The sequence below is a fragment of the Marmota monax genome, unplaced genomic scaffold, assembly GCF_021218885.2.
Source record: "Marmota monax isolate L192 unplaced genomic scaffold, Marmota_monax_Labrador192_F-V1.1 WCK01_AAM20220418_F8-fsc00006, whole genome shotgun sequence".
NCBI lineage: Eukaryota > Metazoa > Chordata > Mammalia > Rodentia > Sciuridae > Marmota > Marmota monax.
In genome coordinates this window covers 5,078,369-5,104,906 of record NW_026693712.1, presented here as the reverse complement: position 1 = coordinate 5,104,906, position 26,538 = coordinate 5,078,369, and the positions used below count along the sequence as shown (strand labels likewise).

General features: G+C 40.1%; 1 protein-coding gene across 2 annotated transcripts in view; it reads right to left on the bottom strand.

Moving 5' to 3' along the window:
• The window catches only part of Megf10 (multiple EGF like domains 10), a 168,328-nt gene that overhangs the window by 9,436 nt on the left and 132,354 nt on the right, over nt 1-26,538 (bottom strand). For both annotated transcript variants that reach the window (XM_058584209.1, XM_058584208.1), the window contains exons 14-22: nt 16,050-16,196; nt 14,693-14,827; nt 14,041-14,169; nt 10,607-10,735; nt 7,818-7,946; nt 5,590-5,718; nt 3,105-3,341; nt 1,801-1,928; nt 885-1,008 (exon numbers count right to left, since the gene is read on the bottom strand). In XM_058584209.1, the coding sequence (XP_058440192.1) occupies nt 885-1,008; nt 1,801-1,928; nt 3,105-3,341; nt 5,590-5,718; nt 7,818-7,946; nt 10,607-10,735; nt 14,041-14,169; nt 14,693-14,827; nt 16,050-16,196 (1,287 nt within the window). The remainder of the gene's footprint in view (nt 1-884; nt 1,009-1,800; nt 1,929-3,104; nt 3,342-5,589; nt 5,719-7,817; nt 7,947-10,606; nt 10,736-14,040; nt 14,170-14,692; nt 14,828-16,049; nt 16,197-26,538) is intronic.

The following is a 26,538-nucleotide window of genomic DNA, read 5'->3' as shown; positions in this document are numbered from 1 at the left end:
GAATATTCAGAGGTGAGGTGAAATGCTTAGATTATGAGAGCTAAAACCTCATCAGTGGGTTAAGCCCTTTGATGAAATAAAGTTTGAATGGACTACTGGCTGGTAACTGTAGGCAGGTGGGGTGTGCCTGGAGGAAGTAGGTCACTGAAGGCATGACTTTGCCCTCTATCTTGTCCTTGTCCATGGCTCCAATCCCTCCCCGTTCCTTTCCTGGCTGCCTTGAGCTGACAGCTTTCCTCTGCCCTTCCACCATGATGTTCAGCCTTAACAATGGATCTGGTCAACCATGGACTACCCATATCAATGGTAGCACTTTGGGGGCCTCAATAATCTTTAAAAATATAAAGGGGCCTGATTGCAAAAATTTGAAGACTACTGATTCTATTCCAGTTGGTATCTGTTTCCTCACCTGAAAGAGGGAGGGATGTTAAGCATGATGCCCAATATTAAAAGAGAACAAAGAGGAGCACATGGCCTGGCACCAAGGGAACAGTATTGAAAAACCATCTCTAACTTTTTAACAGGCCACCAGGCCTTGTGCAAGTTCCTCAACCCCTTTATGACTCAGTTTCTCAACTTTCACATGGAGATGATGATAACGCTGTCATCTGACAACTACCAGTACTTGTTACTCTCAGTTCTACCTGTCAGAGTACTTTCAGAGTATTTGTCTCTATCAATTCCTGGCACACAGTAGGAACTTAATAAACTTTATTGAACAAATAGAAGACTTAGGATGGTAGTAAGTCCTATACAGGTGCTGGGCATAATTATGTGGTTTCTCTAATGTGTTTCTAATATATCACTGTGGTACAGACACAGATCTGTGACTATTTCAGATGACAGAAGCTAAAGGAGCTTGCTGGAGTATGGGGTGAACGCACCGAGCTCGTTGAGGTAGCCACCGTGTTTCCAGTCTGCGGGCAGGGTCCCTGTGCAGTCCACCACAGGGCCTCTCTTCCCAGGATTCACGTTTTTAAGATTCACAAACAACTGATTGTTTTTTGACTGTTAAAAACATAAACAATAAAACATTTAAAGACAAGATATAATGTGGCACAACATAGTGTTGCCTATCTGAGGAAAAGCAAGCCCAGGTCTCACCAGGGAAATGTTTGGGGTTAGGAGCATTTAGGGGGTTTGGGGCTTCAGTCTCTGCACACATGAGTTTCTTTATTTATAAAATGGGGACAATAATCACTATTGATTTAAGGGATTGGTGTGAAGACTGAGTTTATATTTATAAAGTGGTTAGAAATGCTTGGCACATAGTATTAGCTTGTTGCTATGTGACTCTTTTTGACTTACAAAATTAACAATTCCATATGAGCCCACCCAAATAAACAGATATTGCTGTTACTAAAATAGAACGGGGCTATAAAAGGGTACTGAAAGGAAATCAGTTGGGGAAAAAAATGTTGGTGATTTTACTCAGACTTGATTTTGCTATAGGGCTTTATGTTTTTATTAATGGCACTGTGAGACATTATTTTAAAATCTCATTTAAAATTGGAAATATTTTTTTCCAGGAGGTGTAATGGAAACAGTACAGACAGGGAGACTGACTCATATAGCAGCTGCCTCACCCACTAGCTGGGCAGCCACTTGGAAGGGCATGAAGCTCCCTGTTATATAGGATTTTGTCGTTAAACCTGAGATGCCATGCCATGCTCAGAGGGCTGTTTAGAGGAATTGGGCAATGTATATAAAGCACAGCAGCATGTGCAAACACAGCCCTGACTAAACTTGCTCCTTTCCTCTCTCCCTGGCTGCCTTCCAACTTGAGCCCCTTCCTCTTACCTTGGCAATGGTCATCCTGTCCCTGTTGTTGACATGAGGGGATGTGGCACACTGGGTAAGGGTATGGTAACTAGGATTGGTGAAGTAGTGGCTGTTGGGATTTCCACCGTTGCTGTGGGGCAGGGTTTCTGCAAGAAGAGAAAGAAATGGTAAAAATGGAAGGCTCCCTCGAATCTGTGGGAGAAAAGATAACCAAAATGACAGAACAAATATTTGGACTGCTTCCATATCACAAACTGGACAGCATCCCCTCCTGCCCAGCCCATTCAGCAAGGCTCCTAAATGGAGCAGGCATCTGCCCTTCTACCTGCCTCTGTGCACAAAGTGTGAAAGCATCCAGAGACAGCTGCTTTTAGCTCTGGGGCTAGTAAGAGCTGGGACAGCATAATTTGAAGCTACTTCTGCTCCAGCTATCCTCTTTTAATTTTTAAACACTTCATTTTTTTAAAATTGGGGTATTACGGTTAGAATTCATTGTGATGTACATGCATCTAACGTAAGTTGGTCAACTTCATTAAACACTTGATATTTTGATATGATCATTCTGTACTAAAAATGTACTACTATGTAAATCAGGTACTTTACATATTCCCCCAGAATCATATTTATAAATATGTAACCAGCCTGAAATCCTTCATTAATTAATTGCTCCAAAATTAATAAGGATTTTACATTTTCAGATTCCTCAGTTTAAACGGTTACTTCTTTTGATGATTGAATGGGTCAATTATATATATGTATTCATTCCTTCATGGGGATTTGTGACAGAAAGGAAGATGTAGAAGAGCTTTCTAAAGCACTGCCTTGATTATTGATGATACCAAACAATGGTTTCAGATACAACTTGGGTTTTTTTGTTGTTGTTGTTTTCAGTTAATGGCTCCTGTGGACTCAGAGAGACAGGAAGTCACTGTAGAAAAGACTGAAGGCCAGAGACACAAGACCTGGTCCACTTCCCTGAGCTGCTCCATGACCTTGGTAAACTTGGCTCCTGACTCCTTCTCTCCCTTATCACACAAGACAAGAGCTTGGGACTGGGTGCCCAGCAAAGCCTCAATTCCCTAAATCCAAAGTAACCACTCAATGAGCCCAATTTAAAAAGCCTCCTAGAAAATGATGGGGTGGTGGTTTTACTGCTATTGAAATGTAAAACACATCTCTAGCAATTTACACCTGTTTTGAACATGCAGTCCTCCTAGGGAGAATGGACAGAAACAATGGACAACCAAACACCCAGTTTTAAAGACCCAGGACGAAGCCTAACTTTGCAAGGAGTGAAAGGCCTCTCATGACTCCAGTCTTGCCTGAAATGGTGTAGTCTGCATTGATGACCCGCATGGCAGGAGTGTAGGTCACCGCTGGCATGCTTGACTCCTTCCCCTTCTGCTTGTGTCTATAAATAATGAACAACGCCAGTAGGAAGAGAACAACGAGGACAAGAATGATGATGCCCGCGATGGCCCCGATCTGGTAGGAATCAGCAGGGAGGGCAGTGCTGGTTCGGCTTAGACTGTTCAAATTCCCAACGATTATAACACCAGCTAGGGAAAAACAGAAAAAAAGAATTGGATAAAGAGGACAATGTGCAGGATAAGTGCTTGATTTCTATTTACAAAAATCTCCTACTGTGCTAATGCCTGGATATTTTCAGTTCATGAAATGTTAATTTGGAAACTTCTGGAAAGAGAGCAGGAAAAGAAAAACATTCTTCATTTTCAGATGTTGTTGGTTTGTCTATTCCCAGAGAAGGTCTGCTCTAAGCCTCAAAGAGACAGGAGTTGAACCCAAAGATTCAGCAGTAGGGTTTGGGAGCTTCTTACATATTTCAAATTTAAACCTTAAACTGGTGATTAATTTGGAACAATAATTTATCTAATTGTTGCTTTGTTTTACTTATTATTCATTATGGACCTTATACAGAGATAAATTACAAATGCCCAACTCTCTAACTTAATATTACATTTATCCTTGGTGTTTCCAAGAGTAATTTTCTTTCCAAGCTAGCATAACTCCATTATAAATCTAGTCCAAGACCTAATTCCAGAGCCTTTTACCTTAGAAGAGATCTCATTCTGTGAAAAGTTATTTTCTATGACATTAAGATTTCTCCTGATAAAACCTGATAACATCACACTATAACATCACCCTTACTTATTAAACTCAAAATTCAGTTTTACTTAGTTCTTCTATCAAGTGAGAAAGCTAAGGGTTCCAATTTGAGAGTCGAGAAATTGGACATCTGAAAAAGTGACTCAGATGTTAGGAACTTTCCCTTTAGCTCCAAGGCTACAGTTTCATCATCTAAAATGAGGAAAGTGGCCTTTATGTAGCTGCTTTCTGCTTAGATAAATGCTCCTTTGACTTTATGATTCTTAACACTAGAAGAACCTCCGATAAACTATTTTCCCTGAAACATAGAGGACTAAGTTCTAGTGAGAGTACAGTGCATTTGTAATCATGATATGATAATGAGATATAACATCCAGCTGTGATTACAATCAAAGGTAAACTGTGAACATGTATGTTATTTTATTAAAATTTTCAAATATGGGAACTTATATGGTCTGCAGTTTAAGATGACCACCTGGACACGGTCCATGTTCACAGCCTTTCACCACCCACCTGCTTATTGCCACCAGACAGCACTGTGTGCAGTAGGAGCAGAGGCCCCCTAGAAGGAAGCTCCAGAACCATCAGAAGCTCCTTCTCAGAGGTCCCATCCACCCCAGAGTAAGAACTGCCCGGGTGAGACTATGTATATAAGAAATGTTCCCAGGTGACTATGATACACATCCTAGCTAAAAACCACAGACACAAGTTTCTTAAAGTGTTCAACATATGCCTACAGTGACTTGGTCATTCTACTCCTAGCTATTCATCCAAGAGAAATGAAGTTCCATACATACATATGCTATTGTTCATAGTAACTTTATCTGTAATAGCCCCCAAACTGGAAGTAATCCAAATGTCTACCTATAGGTGATTGGTCACTAAATTATGGTCTATCCACACAATGAAATGCTACTTGACAACAAAAAGAATGGAACTATTGAGAAATAAAAGAACATGATTTATTTGAAAATAGTTATGCTGACAAACATAGAGGACAGTATGATTCCATTTATATAAAATTCTAGAAAATGAAAACTTATTTATAATAACAGAAAGTAGATTAGTGATTGCCTGGGGCCCAAGAACTAGTGGCAGGAAGGGGCACAAGGAAACTTATTGAGCTATGGAACTTGTCATTATTATGGGGATGGTTTCGTGGGTATAAACATGTTCTAGATTTTATCAAATTGTATGCTTTACATATGTGTGTCTTTACATATATTAGTTATGCCTTAATAAAACTGAAAAAAAGAGCTCGGCATGTGGCTCAAGTGGTAGCACACTCATCTGGCATGCGTGAGGCACTGGGTTTGATCCTCAGCACCACATTAAAAAAATAAAATAAAGATATTGTGTCCACCTAAAACTAAAAAATAAATATTAAAGAAAAGACTGGAAAAAAAATCATAGCCCCGATAGAATGTTTATAGAATAACAGAACCTGGCATCAAAACTGACATTTTCTACATACCAGTTATGTGTCCTTGGGGAAATTACTCAACCCTTTTAAGATTTAGTTTCTAATCTGTAGGACATCAACAATACAGCATACACCCAGGCAAGTAACTACATAGACAGTGAGGATTACACTGGATCACAAGTGAAAATACCTGCCATTGTGTGTACCTGGTGGTCATGCAATACGAGGTAGCAGTTATTATTTATTAGTATCCTTACCTTGATCACATCGTGCCCCTTTCCATCCTGGGCTGCAGTAACAGGTCCCAGTGATGTGGTCGCAGGTGGAGTTGTTCATACAGTCACATATCTGGCGACAGCCATAGCCATAGGTTCCTGCAGGGCACTCTGGAAAAGGAGATAAAATCAGTGTGGCTCCCCAGTCTTGAGGATCTGAAGCAAGACTGTCTCTTACTGAATGTCCCTGCATATTAGGAGGTAAGTCCTTTCAGCAAGCTCCTGTTCAGGCAGACTTGTAATGCTCAGGGTGTCCCAGAGCTGGACAGCAGACCCTGAGTCTTGGTGGGTCTCACAGCCCAGGCTGCACAGGGCTAGAGATTGAATTACTCAAAATTACAGCTCCTGCCACTTCCGGCTGCTGTACACATACTTCCCTGATGCATATAGAAAGAGTCTGTGAAACTCCCATGAAACAGATAAACGTAATCATAAAGAGGAATTTGAGATGACTCTAGCAGGCAAAATTTTGGCTGGAAGGGGCCTAGACTGAGAAGCCAACTAGAGAAGCTTCCTTAAAAACACATATATTTTATTGGAGATTTAAGGATCCTTCTAAATACACATACTCACTTAGATCAGAGGGAGTAGAAGTAGGGGAGGACAGTTTTGTTAATTTTCTTGGTAAGAACTTCATTTGTCAAAGAATGGTTCAGACTTTGGCTCTGCAAGTTGCAGTCAGACTAAAATAGTAAGATTCTTATGATGTATATAATAAGAATTATTATATATACGAATTTCAAAGAATAGCATAGATAAGTCAAACCTAAAAATCTTCATGACAAAATACTGGTGTTTTTCATAGAGTGAGCAGCAGGGGGCAATGTGTTATTATTCGCTGAGGGCTCTGCAAACACTGGGATTCTGTTTACAAACGAGCACTGGGACAAGTCTTCAAAAATACAGACATTTAAATTTGATGTTCACAGTCATCGTGGAAGCATTTAGAGGCTTTTATTTAATAAGACCTTAATTAATCAGTCATCTGGCATTCAAGTGATGGTCAGTTTAGAGCCCATTCTGGTTTCCATGCCTATGTTTAAAAATTTACACATATACACACATACACAAAGAGGGGTGTACATGCACCATGTGACTCGGTATCTGCTTTATGATTAAATGAAACATACAAAACTAAAACTGGGCTCTCACTGTCTTGAGCTGAACCCTTATATCACTCCTGTAGCATTTGCTAGAGGGAAGGTGTGCAAAGATGAGCTGGGATTAAGCACAGGTGACTGAGACCACCTTGCTGCCCAGAGGATACGAGGTGCTGATGGAGTGGAGGGAAGCGATGCTTTATTGCCAAAGTCCTGCTCTGCTGATCCACCTCTCCAGGTCACACTGCCTCTATAACCATGTCTTCCTTGCTGTGCCCTTGCTAAGAGTATACTCTCTGTTGAGCAGGAATTCTCCTGCACCTCTTCCTATCTCCTAGGTCTTGTACCATATATGAGTGTGCCCCCTATAGTTCTCAGTCCTTATTTACTCTTAAATACCAAATGAAAGTTATAGAGCAAAGGAATGATAAGCTCATTTGAAATACTCAGTTCAAGGCTAAACCTGTGAGCAGATGCATAGCTGGGGGGTAAAAATGGAAAAACAAGGATAAGGAATTCCAATAGAATATGTTCTGAGTGGGATTTTAAAAAAATAAGGTAATATGTCATCTTGAAGGTTAAGACTATGATAAGCTGATAGTGGAAACAGTATAAAAGAACCATGTAGAAAAAGCAGTCAAAAGGGTGCAACATTTGCACAGCCTTGTTCCTGAACCAGCTCCTGGAGCTGGTACTGAGCCCTCAGTCCCACTCCTCATCTAACACCCTCACCTCCAATTCGGGCCTGGCCTTGCCTCAGCCATGAAGCAAGCTTGACTGCCTCTGAGCAGCCACATTCCAAAAATAAAAGAGAGAGGAAGGGCGAGCCAGAAAGAATAGAATGGAAAATTTGAATTCTGTCCTCATCCTTGCAGTCACACCTCCTCCACCCAGAGTACTGAGTAATTTGCTCAGAAGAAGCATTTGCAGGGAAAGACAACAGCAAGGATCCCAGGGAGGGGAAGTCACCTGTGCTGGTAAGTAACCAGCCATCAGCTCAAACCACATAAAAATTGCAATAATTCTGCACTTTAATATTTCCAAGCATGCAGGAAAATTGATTCCAAGGGAAAGAATTCCTGTCTAGTGACCTCATGCTCTCATACTCACTCTGCTCACAGTGCCTCCCCATGAATCCCGTGCGGCAGGTACACTGTCCAGAGATGTGGTCGCAGTCGGCTCCATTTTGACACTGGCATATCATTGCACAGTCCTTGCCATAAAACCCCAGAGGACATCCTGTGCAAGGAGGGAAGATAGCTGGGGTCTGAAAGCTGCTGAGGAAAAACACAGCTCCTGCCTCCAACACAGTTGTGTTTAAACTTCAAGGCTACTGAACCATTTGAGAATAAAGACAGTAGTGCATATGTCAGCTTGTCACAGGGATTCTTAGAAGTTCTAAGAAGGGGTCTTGTAAGTAGGTTGTAATTCACAAATAAGAGGCAGAAGAGTTCCATACCTATCAGTGTGACTATCACTGGTACCCTTGAATGCAAGACTTATGTTTTCTAATAGCATCCGTTGAAGCCTGTGCATCGAAGCTGTGGAGTATTCTACATACTAGCTATGTGACCTATGCCATTTTTCTCATTCTTCACTCAACTACTTTTAATCCTGGTCTCAAATTCCATGGACTAAATTATTAATTATTATGTCACAATAATTAATAATATAATTATTTTAATTATATTAAAATTATCTCCATGCTTTTACTTGTAGTACAGAAAGCCTCCAATTCTGCTACTAGTTTTGTCCACTGTATCTGTAATTAATTTAGACAATATTATCAACCTCACCAAAGAGGCGTGGTTAAACGCTTAACTTAAAAACAACTGTGTTTCACTGGTGCTTTGAAAAAAGCAATAAGTCTTCACACTGCTCCCCAATTTCCAAGGCTTAGAACACCAGGACCCTTGGGCTAAAGACACGCACAAGCTCTGTTGGCTCACATGGCTGCAGGAGGTTTGGGGGCTCTCTGACACACAAGATGCTTCAGTACAGGCTGATTCAATGGCTGTTTCCAAAAGTTACATCTGCCTTTTATTTTCCTGTTTTCTTATGGTGAGACCTAATGAAAGCCTGACTTTCAAGAACAGAGACAGCACACAGGTGCCAGCCTGTGAGACATTCCCCAGTGTCATGTGTTTATTTAGCACCTACTATGTACTAGATTCTTTTAACACATTCTCTCACTTAATGTTTACAGCAGCCCAGAAATGCAGAGATGATGTTCCCATCTTACAATAAGAACCAAGTCCCAAGTATTCTGTCACATAGGTAGCAAATGGCAGAACAGCAGGACCATGATACAAACACAGGGAGGTCTGTCTCTAGATCCTATGGGGCTCCCAATATATCACGTTATGTCCACGTAAAAAGGTCCTCTGTTTGAAGCAGACCCCAATTTTTAGAATTATAAATTATAGCGTATAAGTACTTTAAGGAATTCAAAAATATAGATGTACAATCTCTGGAGAATATGTTTGGGACAACCTCTTTCCTTGCCATTTATCCCTTTCAAATCTTGGTTAAATGGCTACTCTCCCTTCTAGAAAATTTGAAAAGTCTTGTTCAGACTACTGTCTAATTATGTTCACTAATTAGTATTAAATAAGAATCGCCCAATTTCTGACCTGTCTTTCCTCCTCAGTTCATTGCTGGAATTTTAAATCATATGTTATTAATAATAACTATAAAACTATAATTATAAAGTAATAATGTTCCTCTCTTGTCTCCTTCATTCCATTGAAAATAATAAGGCAAAAAAAGTTTTTTCCAATGATTCTCAGCTATGGAACACTTTGTACAGAATATTTGATTATGCTGTTATGGTGTTGATATGTGGTATCCCTCAAAAGTTCATGTGTAAGACAATGAAATTCAGAGGCAAAATGATTAGCTTATGAGTATTGTGACTAATCAGTGGATTAATCCACTGATATGGATTAATTGGGTGGTAACTGCAGGCAGGTAGGGTGTAGCTGGAGGAGGTAAATCACTAGGACTGTGCCTTTGGGGCCTTTGTCCCTGGTGAGTGGAGCTCTCTCTGCTTCCTGGTGCCATGTCCTGAGTTGCTTTCCTCCGCCATGCCCTTCTGCCATGATGTTTTCTGCCTTACCTCAGGCCCAGAGCTATGGAGTTGGCCAGCCATAGATTGAACCTCTGAAATTGTGAACCAAAATAAACATTTCTTTTTTTAAGGTGTTCTTGTCAGGTATTTTGGTCACAGTGTCTCAAAGCTCACTAAAATAGATGCTAAAAAGTCTCATGGAAGAAAAAATGGCTAGGACAGTATAGGACACCGAATGTGAAAAAGAACTATAACAGTGTCCTCAAAATAATGGTCTTGGAATGGCACTATCACCAGTCAGCAGACAGGCAAATTCTCAGATCCCAGCACAGACCTACTGAACCATTCACTCTGGGGGAGAGACCAGAATGCTATTTGCCCACTCCTTTGAGCAACTGTGAATCTCACTAAAGTTTAAGAACTACTGAATTCCCTCTTCTCCAATGGCACAAAGTAAGTTAGGAAGTGAGGCTGGTTGTCTTCCCTAACTTTCTAACTTCTTATCACTTACCCTGGCATGCACTATTAGAATAAGTGATAGGGAATTTGCACGATATAAATAGGGTCTGGCTGAAGGAGAAAAGAGAAAGAAAGTATATACCATTCCACATAGCATTATTCTACCTGATGTCCTGATATAACCTAGAGACAGAATACTTGGAAAGTGGTATCTCTTAACTGCTTAGAGAAATTCAGATATCTAGAGGTCATTGGGAAGATGAAGTATTCCATGAAGAGACCCTCGGTGAGCTTAGGTGGTACAAAGGGTGAGGCTGTTTACTCCTGAATATGGCTCCCCTTAGTGGGCCTCAGAAGGCTCCTTGCTTACTCTGAGTGCAGTAGAGTCCTGTCCAGCCAGGAGTGCATTTACATTCCCCATCATAGGCACTGCAGAAAGCCCCGTTGTGGCAGTTGCAAGTGTGGATGCAGTTTGGGCCCCAGTGGGCAGGTGGACATGCTAAAACCATAAAAAGCATAGAGAGGCATGTTAGAGTTGAGACCAGCACCAAGCAGAAGGAATTCCATTCACCCCTGCACAGTTCCTCATATGTGGAAATTAGAGGTATACAGAGGACTAAAATAACATGTTAAACCCACAATTTAGTTGTACATGGTGGCTTATCCTAGTAACTTGGGAGGCTGAGGCAGGAGGATCGAAAGTTTGAGGTCAGCCTTAACAACTTAGCAAGACACTATCTCAAAATAAAAAAATAAAAAGAGCTGTGGATGTGAATCAGTGGTAAAGCATACTGGGTTCAATCTCCAGTACTCCTCCCCGCCAAAAAAAAAAAAAAAAAAAAAAAACTTTCACAATTTAGTGAAGAAGGTCCAAATTATGCACTAAGACTCAAAAGGCAATGCTGACTAGTAGCCATGACCATCATTCCTGACAGACACATTCATTCAAAACCACAGAATGTAGTGATGGCAAGAATCATCTCAAATTTACAGATTCAGTTATTAAACAAACACATATTCCACATCTATTATGTGGCAAGACTGTTCTGGGCACAGGGAGATGGCAGAGCACAAGACCAAGTCCTAGGCAAACCACCCTCTGGATGCTTATATTTGAGTAGAGGAGGCAGCAAATCAGCCCATTACTCAACCAACTGAAAAAAAAATGATGGTAAGCGTTATGAAGGAAATAAAATTGTAAGGAGGACAAGAAGGTTGGGAGCTACTTCTTTAAGAGAAGCCTGTCCAAGGAGAGGCCATTCCAGCAGAGACCAGATGGGGAATGTTTGACTTGGAGACCCCCAGGTCATGCAATGCATGTCTCTGACTTCGAAATCCTGCATTTGTCAGTGTATTCCAGGGTTGTGGCTATAGGCTGGTTTTCTACCCTAAGGCTGCAATTAAACTCTTAACTGGAAGAAGCAGAAAATAATAACTCAGAATCATTAGGGGTCACTGCCAATGGAACAGCAATCAATAAGTCAGATAATGGAAGATTATGAGGTAAAATAATTTGATTTACATCCCCCCAGATTTTTATTCATACAAATGCTTCAGGAACATAATTTCTTACAAGGATTACTTGTAATTTATATAGGGCTACTCCATAGGGAATATGGACCAATAAAAACAATAAATAGTCTGAAGCAATTTTAAATGAAAAAAAAAACCTCCCATAATTGTGTAAATCATTTGTGTTCAAGAGTAAGGGAAAAATTTCATGGCTGATCCTCAAGATCTAGTGTGAATACTAGAGTAGATTTTTGAGGACAACACTTTCTTATTTTACAGAGGGTTAGACTAAGGTCTAATAAAGTTAATAGTGACTTATCCAAGGTCACACAGATTAATAATAATATCCACTATTTGTTTGGTTAATACAGTTCTTTTCTTCTAAGGCCACAGAAAAACTCAGGGTGGAAATGATTAAGCCTGTAGCTCATCTGACATTTGATGCAGCATTCTTTACCTGAAATAACTGATTCCTTAGATAATACTTAATACATTTTTTGTAAACCCTTTTATGTTCATAATAGATTTTAAAAATTTTTTAGTTGTAGTCAAACACAATACCTTTATTGTATTTACTTATTTTTATGTGGTGCTGAGGATCAAACCCAGCACCTTGCATGTCCTAGGCAAGGGCTCTACAGCTGAGCCACAACCCCAGCCCCTCATAATAGATTGTTTTTTAAGGTAAACTACTTGCATTAGGCTTTACTCCCTATAGTGGTTGTGATCAGAGAATGGGAATAAGAATCAGAATTTTTATATTTTAAAAAGTAAATGGAGAGATAGGGCTTGAAAAAAAAATCATTTTACCAAGGACACCTGTCCCTTTAAATGCATCCCTTTAATTTTTCAAAGTCTCTGTTTTCACTGTGTGGACTTTTCTCTTTCTAGACAGGTTGAAAATCATCCAAGAAGAAATATTAGATGGTTCCACAGAGTCCATAAGGGAATCAATGAAGTCAATGATCCCCATGAGAAGCAAAGGCTTTTGCCAAATAAATCAGCATCCTCTAGAGTGATTATGGGAACAGGAGACACGATTGTCTCCATTCATAGTGGTGTTCCCATTTTTGTTCCCTCTAGCACATTCCTCCTCCAAATGAGGAAGTGACCAACTTCCAAAATAAAGAGTACTCTAAATGAAGCACAGTATACCCATCACGCAATGGCAATGATATTGGGGCTTGTTTTTCTCCCTAACTGTGTCATTCAGTTTCAATATCTGTTCCTCTACCCGTCCCTGTGTCATTCTGAGTTGGATTCCTGCAACTGATGATAGATTTTAAATGTAGATTTGAATAGTCTGCTGTTACTTCTGAAGTGCTCCCCCCCACAAACAGTGAAGCACACACCAAGGAGTTATATCTGATAACACTTCATCAAAGAGCTACAGTGGGCTTTGCCTCCTTACTCCTCAGAAATGGGAACAGCCTGCCCTACTCAGGGCAAAAAACAACATTGAGAAGAAAATCTTCAGACAAAATATATTGCTCATCAATTAATATTTGCAGATAATAACCACAGAGTCTGAAATAAGTAGCTAAAAAAACCACCATGTAAAATCAGTACCTAGTCATTGTTTGATTTGCTTTATGTGCATGGTGAGTGGGTTCAACATAAACTGAGTATGTGCTATGAAATTTATAGTGAATGGAATCAGAGTACAGCTGCACGTATGTTATCCTTGGTCAAAAGTTGAGAACTAAAAGTTGCACTGACCCTTTCAAAGCATTAACCATTTATGGTCAATGGCACATTTTCATGACATTGATGATCTAAAAGTCATCTACACAGTTCCTCCTAGGGTCACACAATCCCTGTCTGAAATACAGTGGTATGGGGTAGGGTGAGGGGGTAGGGGTAGCAAAGGTGAAATTGAGCATATGAGCTGCAGTGAGGTGGGTGGTCTGCTCACAAGCCCAACAGGTTTCTAAGGTTCACCTCATTTAAATTCTTCTTCATGTGCCCATAATTAACTCTCCATATAAAAACAAAATAAAGAGATAGATTTCTAAACACGCTTATTTTTTTTAAAAAAAATCAATGGATGGTGAGTCATTGAAAAGCAAATAGGTAAATTATTACATATTTAGGTTTTCCCCAAGACATCATTTGGATTTAGATATAGAATCATTGCAGAGAATTCTTAATGGGAAGAAAGGAATTCAAAAACTAGAATGCATTTTATAACTGGTCACATATTCTTTCCTGATTGTACAAACACTCATAAGTAAATTCTAAGGCACCTGAAAACAAACAATGGGTAATCAGTTGTTCTCCAACCAGACTTACGTTGAGAGCAATCACTGCCAATCCAACCTGGGTAGCACTGACAAGACCTGTCAATGGGGTTGCAGGTACCGTTGTTGGTGCAAGTACAAATCCCTGCACAATTCTTCCCAAATCTGCCACTGGGACACACTGTGAAAAAGCCACATGTTAGTAATTCACATCACAACCCATCTCACAGAATCCTAAGCCATTAAGGACAAGAAACGACTTCAAAGGTCACCAACCCAGTTGCCCATTTAGTAGCTGCCTCTGCTAGCCAGCATCCCTTATCTTGAATGGGCTTGTTTTTACAAACACATGAGCCAAAGACTCTCATTAAGGCATCACGAACCAGGAGACCTCATCTGATTTCTAGAAATCTGACTTCATGGCTTCTCACTCAGGGAGTCAACATCCTTCCTCATATTGATTTTTCATGGGAGGATGTTTCCAATTAAAACTGAAGAGTAGTATAGTTCAGAGAATAAAGAGCTTTGTCTGGCATGGCAAGCCCATGTTTCCAAAGCTCCAAGGCATTTCAGAAGCTGCAGACACCGCATCCTAGAGGGCTTCAATGGCTGACAGCTGCAACGGTATCCTTCAGGAAGTCTGAGAACAGAGCATGGGGCTTGCTCAACTCCACGCATCTCTTTCCAAAACCTCCATGCCTCACCTTCATTGCAGAGGGCACCCGTGAAGCCAGGCAAACAGTCACAGAGGCCTGTGATGTGGTGGCATGGCCCGCTACTGTGGACACACTGGGGACATGTCTGGCTGCAGCGATGCCCGTAAAAACCAGGGGAGCAGACTGAAAACACAATAGAAATAGTTACCTTTCTGAGATGCATTTACCTCATATTCTACATCAGGAGCTAGTTAAAGACTTTGAGGTTTAAAAACTTCAATGAAACAATGATATTGAGAATTTTCCAAGTATAAAACAAGAACAAGGACAAGAATGATGTAACTTTTGAGTAAGGAAAAGAAGCCAATAAACTGAATTGCTCCAGGGCAAGCGAATGTCTTAGTCCTTTTTATTTTTCTATTTATTTTCTATCATTAGTTCCAGGATGGGCAGGGAGCAGGGACACAAATAATTTTTGTTGAACAAATAAAGAAATGAAAAAAATTAGATACTAGTAAGTTCTAAATAAGCTGCTGATCCTTTTATTCTTTAGGAATCAGTATTGGTAATACATAGATCTATAGATAAAATTAGATCTTTCCTCCTCAGAATGACCCAGGTCCATGATCATACTGGAAATCAAGTAAGCAAAATGCTACATTCTTAGGTGCTTCCCAAGGCTTTAATCAGATTTAAACAGAGGGTAACTGCATGGACTCTTAATGGTAACAAAAGAAGAAACTTAAAATGTTAGAACAGTGTATCTTCTAATTAGGTATAGATTCTTTCCTGATAACCTTTACTAAAAGATGTAGTAAAATGTTATAGATCAATTCTTAACTTAAAAATTAGTAAATATAGTAAAATTTTATAGATCGTTTCCTAACTCAAAAACTCTATCAACCAATGTCAACAGTCCCAATTTTTAACTTTGCAATTCTCTTTTCCCCGTAACCCTGACGTTAAGATTACTAGCAGATGTATGATTTGCCTCAAGGTTTGGCTGATGTTGACTTCTGGTAATTGAGGTAAGGCCAATGCCAAATTGCTGAATAAAATATTTACAGGTCAGTGGATTTCTGGAACACCATTTGCAAGCTCTCAGAAAAAAAAAAATCAAGAATCATATCCGGTTTCTGGTGCCAATGTGGCAATGAAATCATGACTGGGAAGAAATGGTTAAAGCCCCATCTGTTAGGTTAGTCCTGAAGGGTGAAGAGAATAAAGTTATGGGAAAGTTTTATTGGGGACAGTTCTGCAAAGGAGAGGAGACTATTACACCCTCCTCTGCCCTTGACTGCAACAGAACATCACTATACACTGAGAGGAGAAAGAGAGGTCATTATTTTGTATCTAGTGCCCAGGGAAGGACAGATGGAAATTATCCCTCTAATGAGACACTTACTTCGCTGACAAGTGGTACCTCGGAATCCTGGCGCACACTCACAGATGCCGTCATCTGGGGAGCACGAAGCCCCGTTTTTACAGTAGCAAGGCAGGGAGCAGTTGGGACCCCAGCGTCCCTCAGCACACACGCTATCACAGTGTACACCTGAAACAACGCACAGGGGGCAGGGCTGAGGGAGAGACCACGTGGGGGCTTCTGCAGACGCTAATTAAAGAGGAGGACTAAGTGCACAGTATTAAAACTGAGTATCCTGGGCAACAGATTATCATCTTATCAACACCCAAACACAGAAACATCCAATGTTAAAATAACACCCAGAAGTCTTCTCTATGCAGTCACAAGGAAGGAATAAAACACCTTTGCTTTATTGATTTTTCTTCTTTAATAGGAAGGAGAAACAGGGAAGCCCAGGGCTCTGTCTATTGAAGGTAAAATTTATCAAAAATACTATTGATTTCCTTCTTTCCCCCATTTTTTGTTTTCATGGAGACATGAACAAAGTGTACAATGATAAGGCACAGCACACAGTAGCTAAATTGTTCTACCTCGAGAAAACCCTATTGTGGAGTAAACAAATAAACATGGTCTTAAAATATTTTGTGGATAGATTGTGCAGAACAATCTATTTTTGTTAGAAAAAAATACCTAACACTTTTCACCAAATTCCTCTTTAAAAATTTAATCTCACATTGAGTAGAGGCAAAGTTTCACATTTTCACAATTATTATTTATAGCTATTGGCTAAGCTATTGATAATTATGAAATGGCCACAGATGTTGAACTCTTGTTTTGGAAACAGAAAAACTTTAGCATCAGTCATGAATGAATATACAGACGTCCAAAGGAAATATCAAGGAAAACCAAGATTTCAAAAAGGAGAATAAAACTGGTTTTATTTGAAGTACATGGAAGTCTCTCATAAGATTGCATTTGAAGTAAAACCAGGGTCTCTCTCTTTTTTTTTTTTTAAGTCAGAATTCTCCACAACTCAGAGAAATGCCCTTCCCATTGAAAGGCAATGAGTTACAATTAGTAGTGAACTGGGGACTGCTGGCCTCAGACCAAAGGGAAACACGGTAAGAACAAGCACTCACACCCTCCAGGATTCCAGAACACGATCAGCTCTAAGGGTGCTGAGCAGGCCATGTTCTGCATTCTGGTTTTTGCTTCAAAAGCAATTAAGAGAAAAGTCATTGTGGCCAGAACCTTAACACGGAGCACTCCAACACTCCAAAGTGGGTGCTGCTAGTTGGTACACAGCCATTTCTTCTAAATAGTAGTTTCCCACTTTTTACTGTTCCTGCTTTGCTCCTTCTGAAAGTCTCCCACGTGGTAAAGTCTGTTAAGTAGGCATGAAAGCGCACAGACCTCGTTGTGTCTAACTTGAATCAACAATAGACTTCATTTCAGCTTGGAATGCTGGCTGAAGAAAGGAGACCGGGTCCCTTTGTAAAGCTGATTGGGATTTAAATGTTCCCCATAAAATAAAATATGTGATCTGGGCCCACTGGGTTATTTTTCCCTCATGTTCAAAAAATATATTATCTTTCAAGTCTCTTTGAGAAAGCTGTGAGGGAACTGCAAACTCTACCCTCTCCAAATATGATACACCAGCAATGGGATCTTAAGCCATTCATTCTAGCAGAAGCACCAAATACACTGAGTGATAGTCCACTTCATAAGGAAGCTGCAAACCTAAACTTTGTTTTGTGAATGTAAAGAAAGTACCAACAGGTCTAACCTGTCTGTGCTTTATTCTCAGTTCCAGGAATTCAGGTCCTAATCTCTGACTATAACCAGGCTCCTGTTTAACAACAGCTAAGATGGAGACAACTGCTTCACAGAGATTCAGACAACCCTGGGCATTTTAGTCTGGAATCATTAAGAGAAATCTCAGTAAAAAGTTTAAAGAAGTATAATGATGCTGCCACATCAAAATTTATAACAGCTCAATTCACAATAGCCAAGCTATGGAATTAACCTAGGTGCCCTTCAATAGATGAATGGTTAAAGAAAATGTGATATATATACACAATGGAATACTACTCAGCCTTAAAGAAGAATGAAATTATGGCATTTCCATTAAATGGATGGAACTAGAGACTGTTATACTAAGTGAAATAAGCCAATCCCAAAAAGCCAAAGGCCAAATGTTCTGATATGCAGATGCTAATTCACAGTAAACTGAAGTAAGGGAAAGGAGGGTGGGAATAGGAAAGACTAAATTGGACATAACTTTCCTATATTCTTATATGAATACATGACCAGTTTAACTCCACATCATGTACAACCACAAAAAATGGAAGTTATACTTCATATATGTATGATATGTCAAAATACATTCTACTGTCATGTATAGCTAAAAGAACAAATTAATTTTTTAAAAAGAAAAAAATAAGTTTGAAGATACAGAAGTTAAGTGATTATCCAGTTAATCTGATAATAATCCTGAAAATTAGTACTGATTTTTGATACTTTTTTGGTGGAGTGGCATTTGGGAGATTGAGATTTAGCCATTTAGTTTCTCTACTACTTGCCAAATCATTACTTACACATTCCATTCTTATGGGGTAGAGTACATTGTTGGTCAAAGGCATCTGCTGCTCTTTTACATTATAGACATCATGATTCACACACAGCTTAGCACACTCTCAGTCAGAGCATGTTAGGAAAAATGACAATAGGCCAGATTGGCACGCTGAATAAAGTGATGCTTTATCTCATATCTGCTTCCTCTTCCCTTAAGAGGTTTGTCCAGCTAGTTAGCATAATCAACTTTATCAAGGTAATTTCCATATAAGCAACAAGGCAAGGAGATCTATTGCAAAGGTAAGCTTGTCTCAGTGATTTACCCATCATTTCTTTCCCAGAGACTCAATTCTAGGGGTCATCTATCAACCTTCAGCCTCCAATCATATCAGCATATTTCAGCCAGAACCAAGCTTACTTTTAAATAACTTTTATTTTTAGACTGCAAATAAATCTTTCCTTTGGATATAAATTATAAACATTCTACTATCAAACACTTCTTAAAAATTCAAACCCTTTTAATCTAGCATCAGTAAAAATAAGTCATCATTTTGCAGATATTAATGCTTAATTTCTTTGAAAACAAATATCAGGTATGTCTCTCCAGGGGTCAAGTCCAGCAAAAGATGGAAAGCCGACTTCTTCCTCATCCTTTCTCCCACAGCTACTCCTCCCCCATGGTCCCTCCCTGCCTCTGCCACCTTGCCTTCCACTTATGGTCTGGGAAGGACAAGATAAATCTATTATTGCTGAGGTGTGCCTGGTCTGGAGAATATGAATATTTTAAGAGAGCACACATTTTAGGAGCCTAAGAAATAAATATCTAATTGTGGAATTTCCAGTGATGAGGTTTCATGGTGGAGTCTTTGGTAAGTGCTTCTCTACAATACACCTAAGTATAAGGCTGCTGATTTGACCTCCATGTCAGGACAATGCAGCGGTGAATTGTATTCCAGGATAAATAGCTGTAAGTCTGTTTTAACCAAAAAGTTTGGTTCTGTGTGTACGTGTGTCTCTTATTCCTTAATCATTTCTATGGGTCTCATCTTATTTTTGGCCAATTTTGCTAAAGTCTTATAATACATCTTTTTGTTTCCTTGATTACCAAAGATGGAGAATAGAATTTAAGTTAATAAATATTCAAGAAGTCCAACCAGATGCTGGCTTGCTGGTGAGACGTTCTTTAGGAACAGGAACTCCAGGGCAATAATGGCCACAGATCAGAGACATCTAGCTTTGTCTAGGGACAATGGCCAGGGAAGGAGGTGGCTTGTCAAAGTGGGAAGAGGGCTCTGGGTTAAGGGACTAGAGAGTCGGCTCAGAGGCCCAAAGAAGGATGTATCTAACCTTTAGGAATTGCAAATTTCAACTGAAACTCAGGGGCTGGGAAGAGCAGGTGAGGTGGGTGAGCAGTCAGGCCGCGGCCACATTGAGGGAAACTAAGAACGCCATGCTGTGGACTGTGAGCCTCCTCCTGGTGTTACCAAAAGAACAATTTTTAAGAAGGATAGAGCGTAACTACATTTGTGTTTTATAGGAGGGCAGAAGATGGTGTGCAGAGGGGATCTGAGAACTCTGTAAGAGAGGTTGGTGCCTGTACATGGATTGTGTTACATTAATATTTGAATCGATCAATAAGCCCAGTTCCTCTTCTCTACGTGATATTCAGGACTCCTTTCCAATTGGGGGAGCAAACACAGCATGTTTTGCTTCCCTGAAGAAGTTTTTATTCAAATCAGGAAGCCCAACGTCTTCCAGGGTAAGTACCTAAGTGGTCGCCCTTTCCAGCTATGGAGGTAGAAATGGCTGATCTCCTTGTTTTTGAGTAGATAAGCTTCCAGGAGCTCAGGCCTGTGTATTGTTCATGTTGAACCAGATTAGAGCAATGAAAAATTATGAGATACCTTAACAAAATTTCCTTGGAATGTTTTTTTTTTACAAAAACATTAACACTAATTACCTTAGGAAATAACTTCCCAAAATATTTAGAAGAAGCAGCAAACAAGGAAGGGGGTAGCTTTAAATTTGTGGAGACCTATGGTTCAATAGAAGCATCTTTTTTTCCCTGATAAATGTTCCAATGCTGATAAGGAGATCTGTGAGGAACTGTTTTTGCCAGGACTGAGGACAAAGAGCTCTTTGATAGCCCTCATGAGTTGCTAGGCGATGGCTGAGTGATCGTGATAAACTTCAGCTAAGCAGCTCTAAAGAAATGTCCATGCATTTAATGCCTGATGCATTATGCTGGGGGGGCCTCAATGTGAAACCAGCATTCAGCAGGCATTGCTTATGGTATGAATGCAGTAAATAGATCATCTGGGGTGTCATTATTTCCCCTCTTAGACATACAACCCCCAGTCCTTAATTGTTTATATTTTTTATATTGCTTAATTGTTTATATTCCCTAGGCCAGTATTGAAATATTTGGGGTGTTGATCCCAGCCAAAAAACTTTTAAACATATATTAAAGGGAGAGATGTGTTAATAATAATTGTGTTTGATAACTGTAGAAGGGAAGTACTCTAGCATTTAGACGTAACACTTTTTCTGCTTTTCTGTGGCATGAGAAGTGATTCACCCTGTCTCCACCTCTATCTGTAGTGTCTGCCCTGGTAGAAGGTGAGCTTTGTGCAGGATGGGGATTGACAACCTCCATCTCCCAATCCCAGCCCCCATACAGTATGGTGGCAGAGAACTTCAAGACAATTGACAGATGGCTGCTAAATCTTCCTATTTGGATAACTATGGATTTTAAAGATCCACTAAAACAGTATTTCTTCATATAGGTAACCAAGCTGAGATAAAGTCTTAGTCATATAAGTTAGCGATGTCTGCATATGTAGATGCAAGACCAAAGCACTGGAGAGTACTGCCTTTCTGTGTCTGGGCCCAGATAAAATGGCACAGAGTGGACTGCTGGGCAGCTGGAGCCATCAGGAAGCTTTGGATTTTTTTCCACAGCCTCTTTCCTTTAGGTGTGGGGTGCAGGGGATGAGCATCTCCTTCTATCATCACTTCAGGGACTCAAACTTCTGCTTTAATATGACTTCCTCTCCTAAAATCACACAGACACCAGCAGACATACTATTCACCACTGGGTGCCCAAAAGGGTCAGATAGTGAGTCCTTTTCACTGGGTGCATTCTCATTAACCCTTGATAACGTTACTGCCTCCAACTTGGATTTGCAGGTATATGTCACTGGACAGAGGAAGGGAGGTCTTCCCTTATTGTAACAATTCAGGTATCACTAGCCTCGTGGGAGATCTTGGGGACAAATCAGTCCCTGAAGCAGCAGTTTACTTGTGGTGATTGGGGTCACTTGGAAAGGAGAGCTGCAAAGAGGGCTGGACCACAACAAGTCTTGTTCTGCTTGCTGGGAAGAGTGAGGAAGCTGGATTCTTCTCAACTTTGCTCAGAGGCTACTGCTCCCAATTCTCCTCTTCCTAACTGGGCTCGAGCACCTCACTCTTATGCTATTCTCCATTCCCCTCCTTAGCATGATACCCTGCCTTGCTAGTCTCTCATTCCCAAGAGACCAAGAGGTCGATTTGGTGTCCGGACCTCTTTTCTGACAGTTCAGAATTCAACTTTTATTCTAGTGTAAATGCATACTGAAACCTTCTCTTTACCATTGGTTTTGCTTGTGTCAAAGAAATGCCCCCTGCACCCCAAGTTCTTCAATAATTATAGTAACAAGGAGCAGCAAATCCACTCTGCATACTTGGAACTGTACTGCCTAGGCTACCGGGTGACTTTTAACATGACAGACTGGGCTGTCAAGTAAGGATGTACAGGTTGTATGCAGTAGAAGAACCCAGCCAAGGAGCTAAATCAGGCAGACATCCAGCCCTCATCCCCTATGCTAAAGAGTACATCCTGAGGGATTTCCAAGTTGTTTCCAAATTTGTACAAAATTGTACCTGTAGGGGCTCCATCCTCCTCCCCTTTTATCTCCTCCTCTCTCCCACCCCACAAATTCTCACTCAGTTGGTGTGAGGTGGTGACTGAGAATATGCAAGTGAAAAGAGTTCCCAGGTGATGGTGATCTTAGCCAGAACTGGAGACCAGGCTACAGATTACACATGTCCCCAGACAGCTGGAATGAAATCATGATTAGCTGTAATACTCAGCAAATAGGTGTTCTGTCTGACTGAATGTATTTCTATCACTTTCAGGAAATACTTTATAGAGCATATCAATCCATTACTTTAGGAATACACATATACATTTATATATCTATCTATATAAAACTAATATTGACAAGTAGAATTTCAGAATGACTTTGGAAAAGCCAGTCTCATTTTATAGCAGTGTGTATGTATGTGTGCTTACACATGGGTATGTTATGTGTATGTGTGCATGTGGAATGTGTGTGTGTGGGTAGCAATGGTATAGGAGGATTTCAGGACATAGCCTATGTCCTTGACATTATTTCCTTTTCCCCTGTTTTTCTACTGCAGTCTGCCTCTTTAAAAAAAGAGACAAAAATAGTCTGTTGGGGCCAAGAGCAGGGGCACAGGCCTGTAATCCCAGTGGCTCAGGAGGCTGAGGCAGAGGATCACAAGTTCAAGGCCAGTCTGTGCGACTTAGTGAGGCCTCAGAAACTTAGTGAGACCCTGTTTTAAATGAAATATATATTAAAAAAAAAAAGACTGGGGATATATCTCAGTGGTAAAGCACCACTGGGTCCAATAGTCAGTACAAAAACTAAAAATCAGTAAAAAAAAAAAATAGCCCAATAGCTAAAAATGTTAATGAATTCGGGCTTCAAATAACCATATATCATAAAAGTGCACATCCTTATTTTCAAAAAAATTGGTGATCTTCTTCTGGAAACAGTTGCTGGGGTATCATGCAGCTGTTGTTTTGGTTATTTTCATAATAGCACATTTTGAAGACTTTTTGTGAGTAGGGACTATCAATTATAGTGAAATAAAAGAAACTTTAAAAAAATAAATAAAAGACTATGGTCACTGTCCTTGAGGAGAAAAACATCCAGTTGATGACAGGATGAAGCTATGAGTGGTGATGACCACACAGGCCTGTTGATTTCTCTCACCCTTACCATGGCTCCAAACCAGCTGATCATGAAACAAGCACTTCACACCATCTGCACATGGCCAGTGGTAGAGCTCAGGCTCCTGTGCTAATTTCACTGACTTCTTCAAGAGGCCTCGCTGCTATACCACACACTGCCACCCTCTCTGGCGATGCTCAATGTGTCACCTAGAGCCATCTTGGCAGCCAGAGGAGAGGAAGTAGAATTACTTGCTTCCTTGGGCTTCTGTTCACAGTGTGGCCCCATCTGGTGCCTAGATGAAAAGTGAAGCCTTCTCTATATTGACAAAGGTCCTAACAAGGAAAATACTGAAGACAAGTTTATCAACAAAAGGTCATGAGTCTGTCCAGTGTCGACAACAAAATGATGTCTTGTGTAAATAATACACACAAGCTGCTCTTTCCTCTTAGAAAAATAAGCCAAATCTTGGTCCAATGGTGTTTCTGAAGCTTTGGAATTTTATTGTCCTCTACATATGTTTGCTTGTACCAACTGGGTTCTGTGAGTGTGGCAGACAAACTCATGCAGGCTTAGATACTGACAGATGTTTGCACATCAACAGCCCACACAGAGGTCCCAAAGAAATGAGGCACTGGGACAACTGAGCTGACCTAGGAACAATAAAGACACACAGGCCATGAAGCAAAGACACAGTGAGCAATAAGAGATAGAGCCCTGTGCCTTTTAGAGAAGCAAGCCAGTCACAGATGGACAGAGGATTACAAGATTACGTTGTGTGACAAAGCCACTGCATTCCCGCAGGAGCTTGATAGGTCTAAGGCCAGATGCGATCATTTGTCTTACCCCATGACCCAGACTGTGGAATGAAACCAACACATTTTCCGCCTGGCTTCAGGCCAAATCATCTCTTGCTTTTCCCATGTCTACTAGTGTGTGCCTTTCACAGGCTCAGTCTAAATCAAAGCAGGTGGACACCTGAGTACTGATGAGGTATTCCAGGATACCTTACACTTCTATATATTCATAAGACAAAATTGGATTTGGTAGCATATGACCCAAAACAAATGATGCGGCCTCTCAGTTAGAAAACTTCTGAATGGTGATGACCAGAAAGTTCAAAATGTTGTTTTGCTTAACGGTAGTCATTGAGAAATTAGTACCAGTCAGTCCATTTGAGAACTTCAAGAACCCGGGTAACAAAATCCAGTTTAATCCCTGGTGTGATTCAGTTTCAACATGGGGTAAATAGACAGTCAACAGAAACTGAAAGGTAGAATTTTCATATTGTAAAGTCAGAGTTTTGCAAGTCAAGAAGGAACCATGAGGTCAGGAAGTCTTCTGTCTATGGTCTACCAACAGAAAATGAAGTTCACGGCACCAGCCTTGGCCTCTTTCCCAAGGTGGCTCTCAGACACTAGAAATCAAGCTCATGACAATTCATCTCAGTTTACTCCTATCACAAAGTAAAGAAACTCTCAACAAATCCTAAGGATCTGACAGATAACCATGAAAAGATTGCCTGTAATATCCCTTGCTTATGTATCTGAAGTCTGAATATGCCAAGTTTGCAATACTCCCCAAATTGATCTATAGATTGAATCCCCACTAAATTTCCACCTTGATCCTTTGTAAAAATTGATATGTTGATCCAAAAATTCATATGGAAATTCAAAGGAATCAAAACAATCCTGAAAAACAACAACAACATCAAAAAAAAAAAAAAAAAAAGAAGCTATAGGGCCGGGCACAATGGCACACACCTATAATCCCAGCAGCTTAAGAGGCTGAGGCAGGAGGATTGTGAGTTCAAAGCCAGCCTCAGCAAAAGAGAGGCACTAAACAACTCTGTGAGACTTTGTCTCTAAATAAAATACAAAATAGGGCTGGGGATGTGGCTCAGTGGTTGAGTGCCCCTGAGTTCAATCCCAGGTACCTGCCCCCCCAAAAAAAGAGGACTCACATTTCTCAATTTTAAAACTTCCTAAAGAGCTATAGTAATCAAAACAGTGTGGTACTGGCATAAGGATGAGTATATAGACCAATGGGATAGAATAGAGAATCCAGAAAAACCCTTCTTACATTCATGTGCTTTTTATGGGATTTTTGACAAAGGATGTCAAGAAGATTCAATAAGGAAAGAATTTGCCTTTTCCACAAATGGTGCTTGGACAACTGGATAGTCACATGTAGAAGAATAAAGTTTGATCCCCTCAGCATATCACATCAAAAAAAAACCTAACTCAAAATGAACCTAAAGCTACACCTACAAAATTTTTACAAGAAAGCCACAAACCTTTTTGACCTTGGATTAGGCAATGATTTCTTAAATTCGACACCAAAGCATAAGCAACAAAATTTACAAAAGAGAGAAAATGTATTTTCTCAGATTAAAAATTTTCCGATACAAAGGACACCATTGAGAAAGTAAAAACACACACACCCTCACAAGAGAAAACACTTGCAAATCATAAATAATAAAGAATATTAATCTAAAATATACAAAGAATTGTTTCAACTCAATAATAAAAAAAATTAAAAATGAGCAAATGATGTAAATAAATATTTTTACAAAGAAGATATCCAGATGGCTAATAAATGCATGGAAAGATCCTCAACATCATGAGCCATCAGGGAAACACAGAAGTAATCCACAATGAGACACCCCTGCACCCCCGCCAACATGGCTGTAATAGAAAAGACAGATGTGGTAAGGTTGTGGAAAGGCTGGACCCCTCATTCATTGCTGGTGGGAATATAAAGTGGTCCTGGAAGAAGAATGGTGTTTTTGCTCATGATTTACAGACTCAGAAGATGGCACTAAATGTACAAACAAGTCTGTAGATCATGAGCAAAATCATCATCCTTCTTCTGGGACCACTGTTAGCTTGATAAACTTCCTAGCTAAAATCAGGAAGCCACATAAATAAAGAGAAATT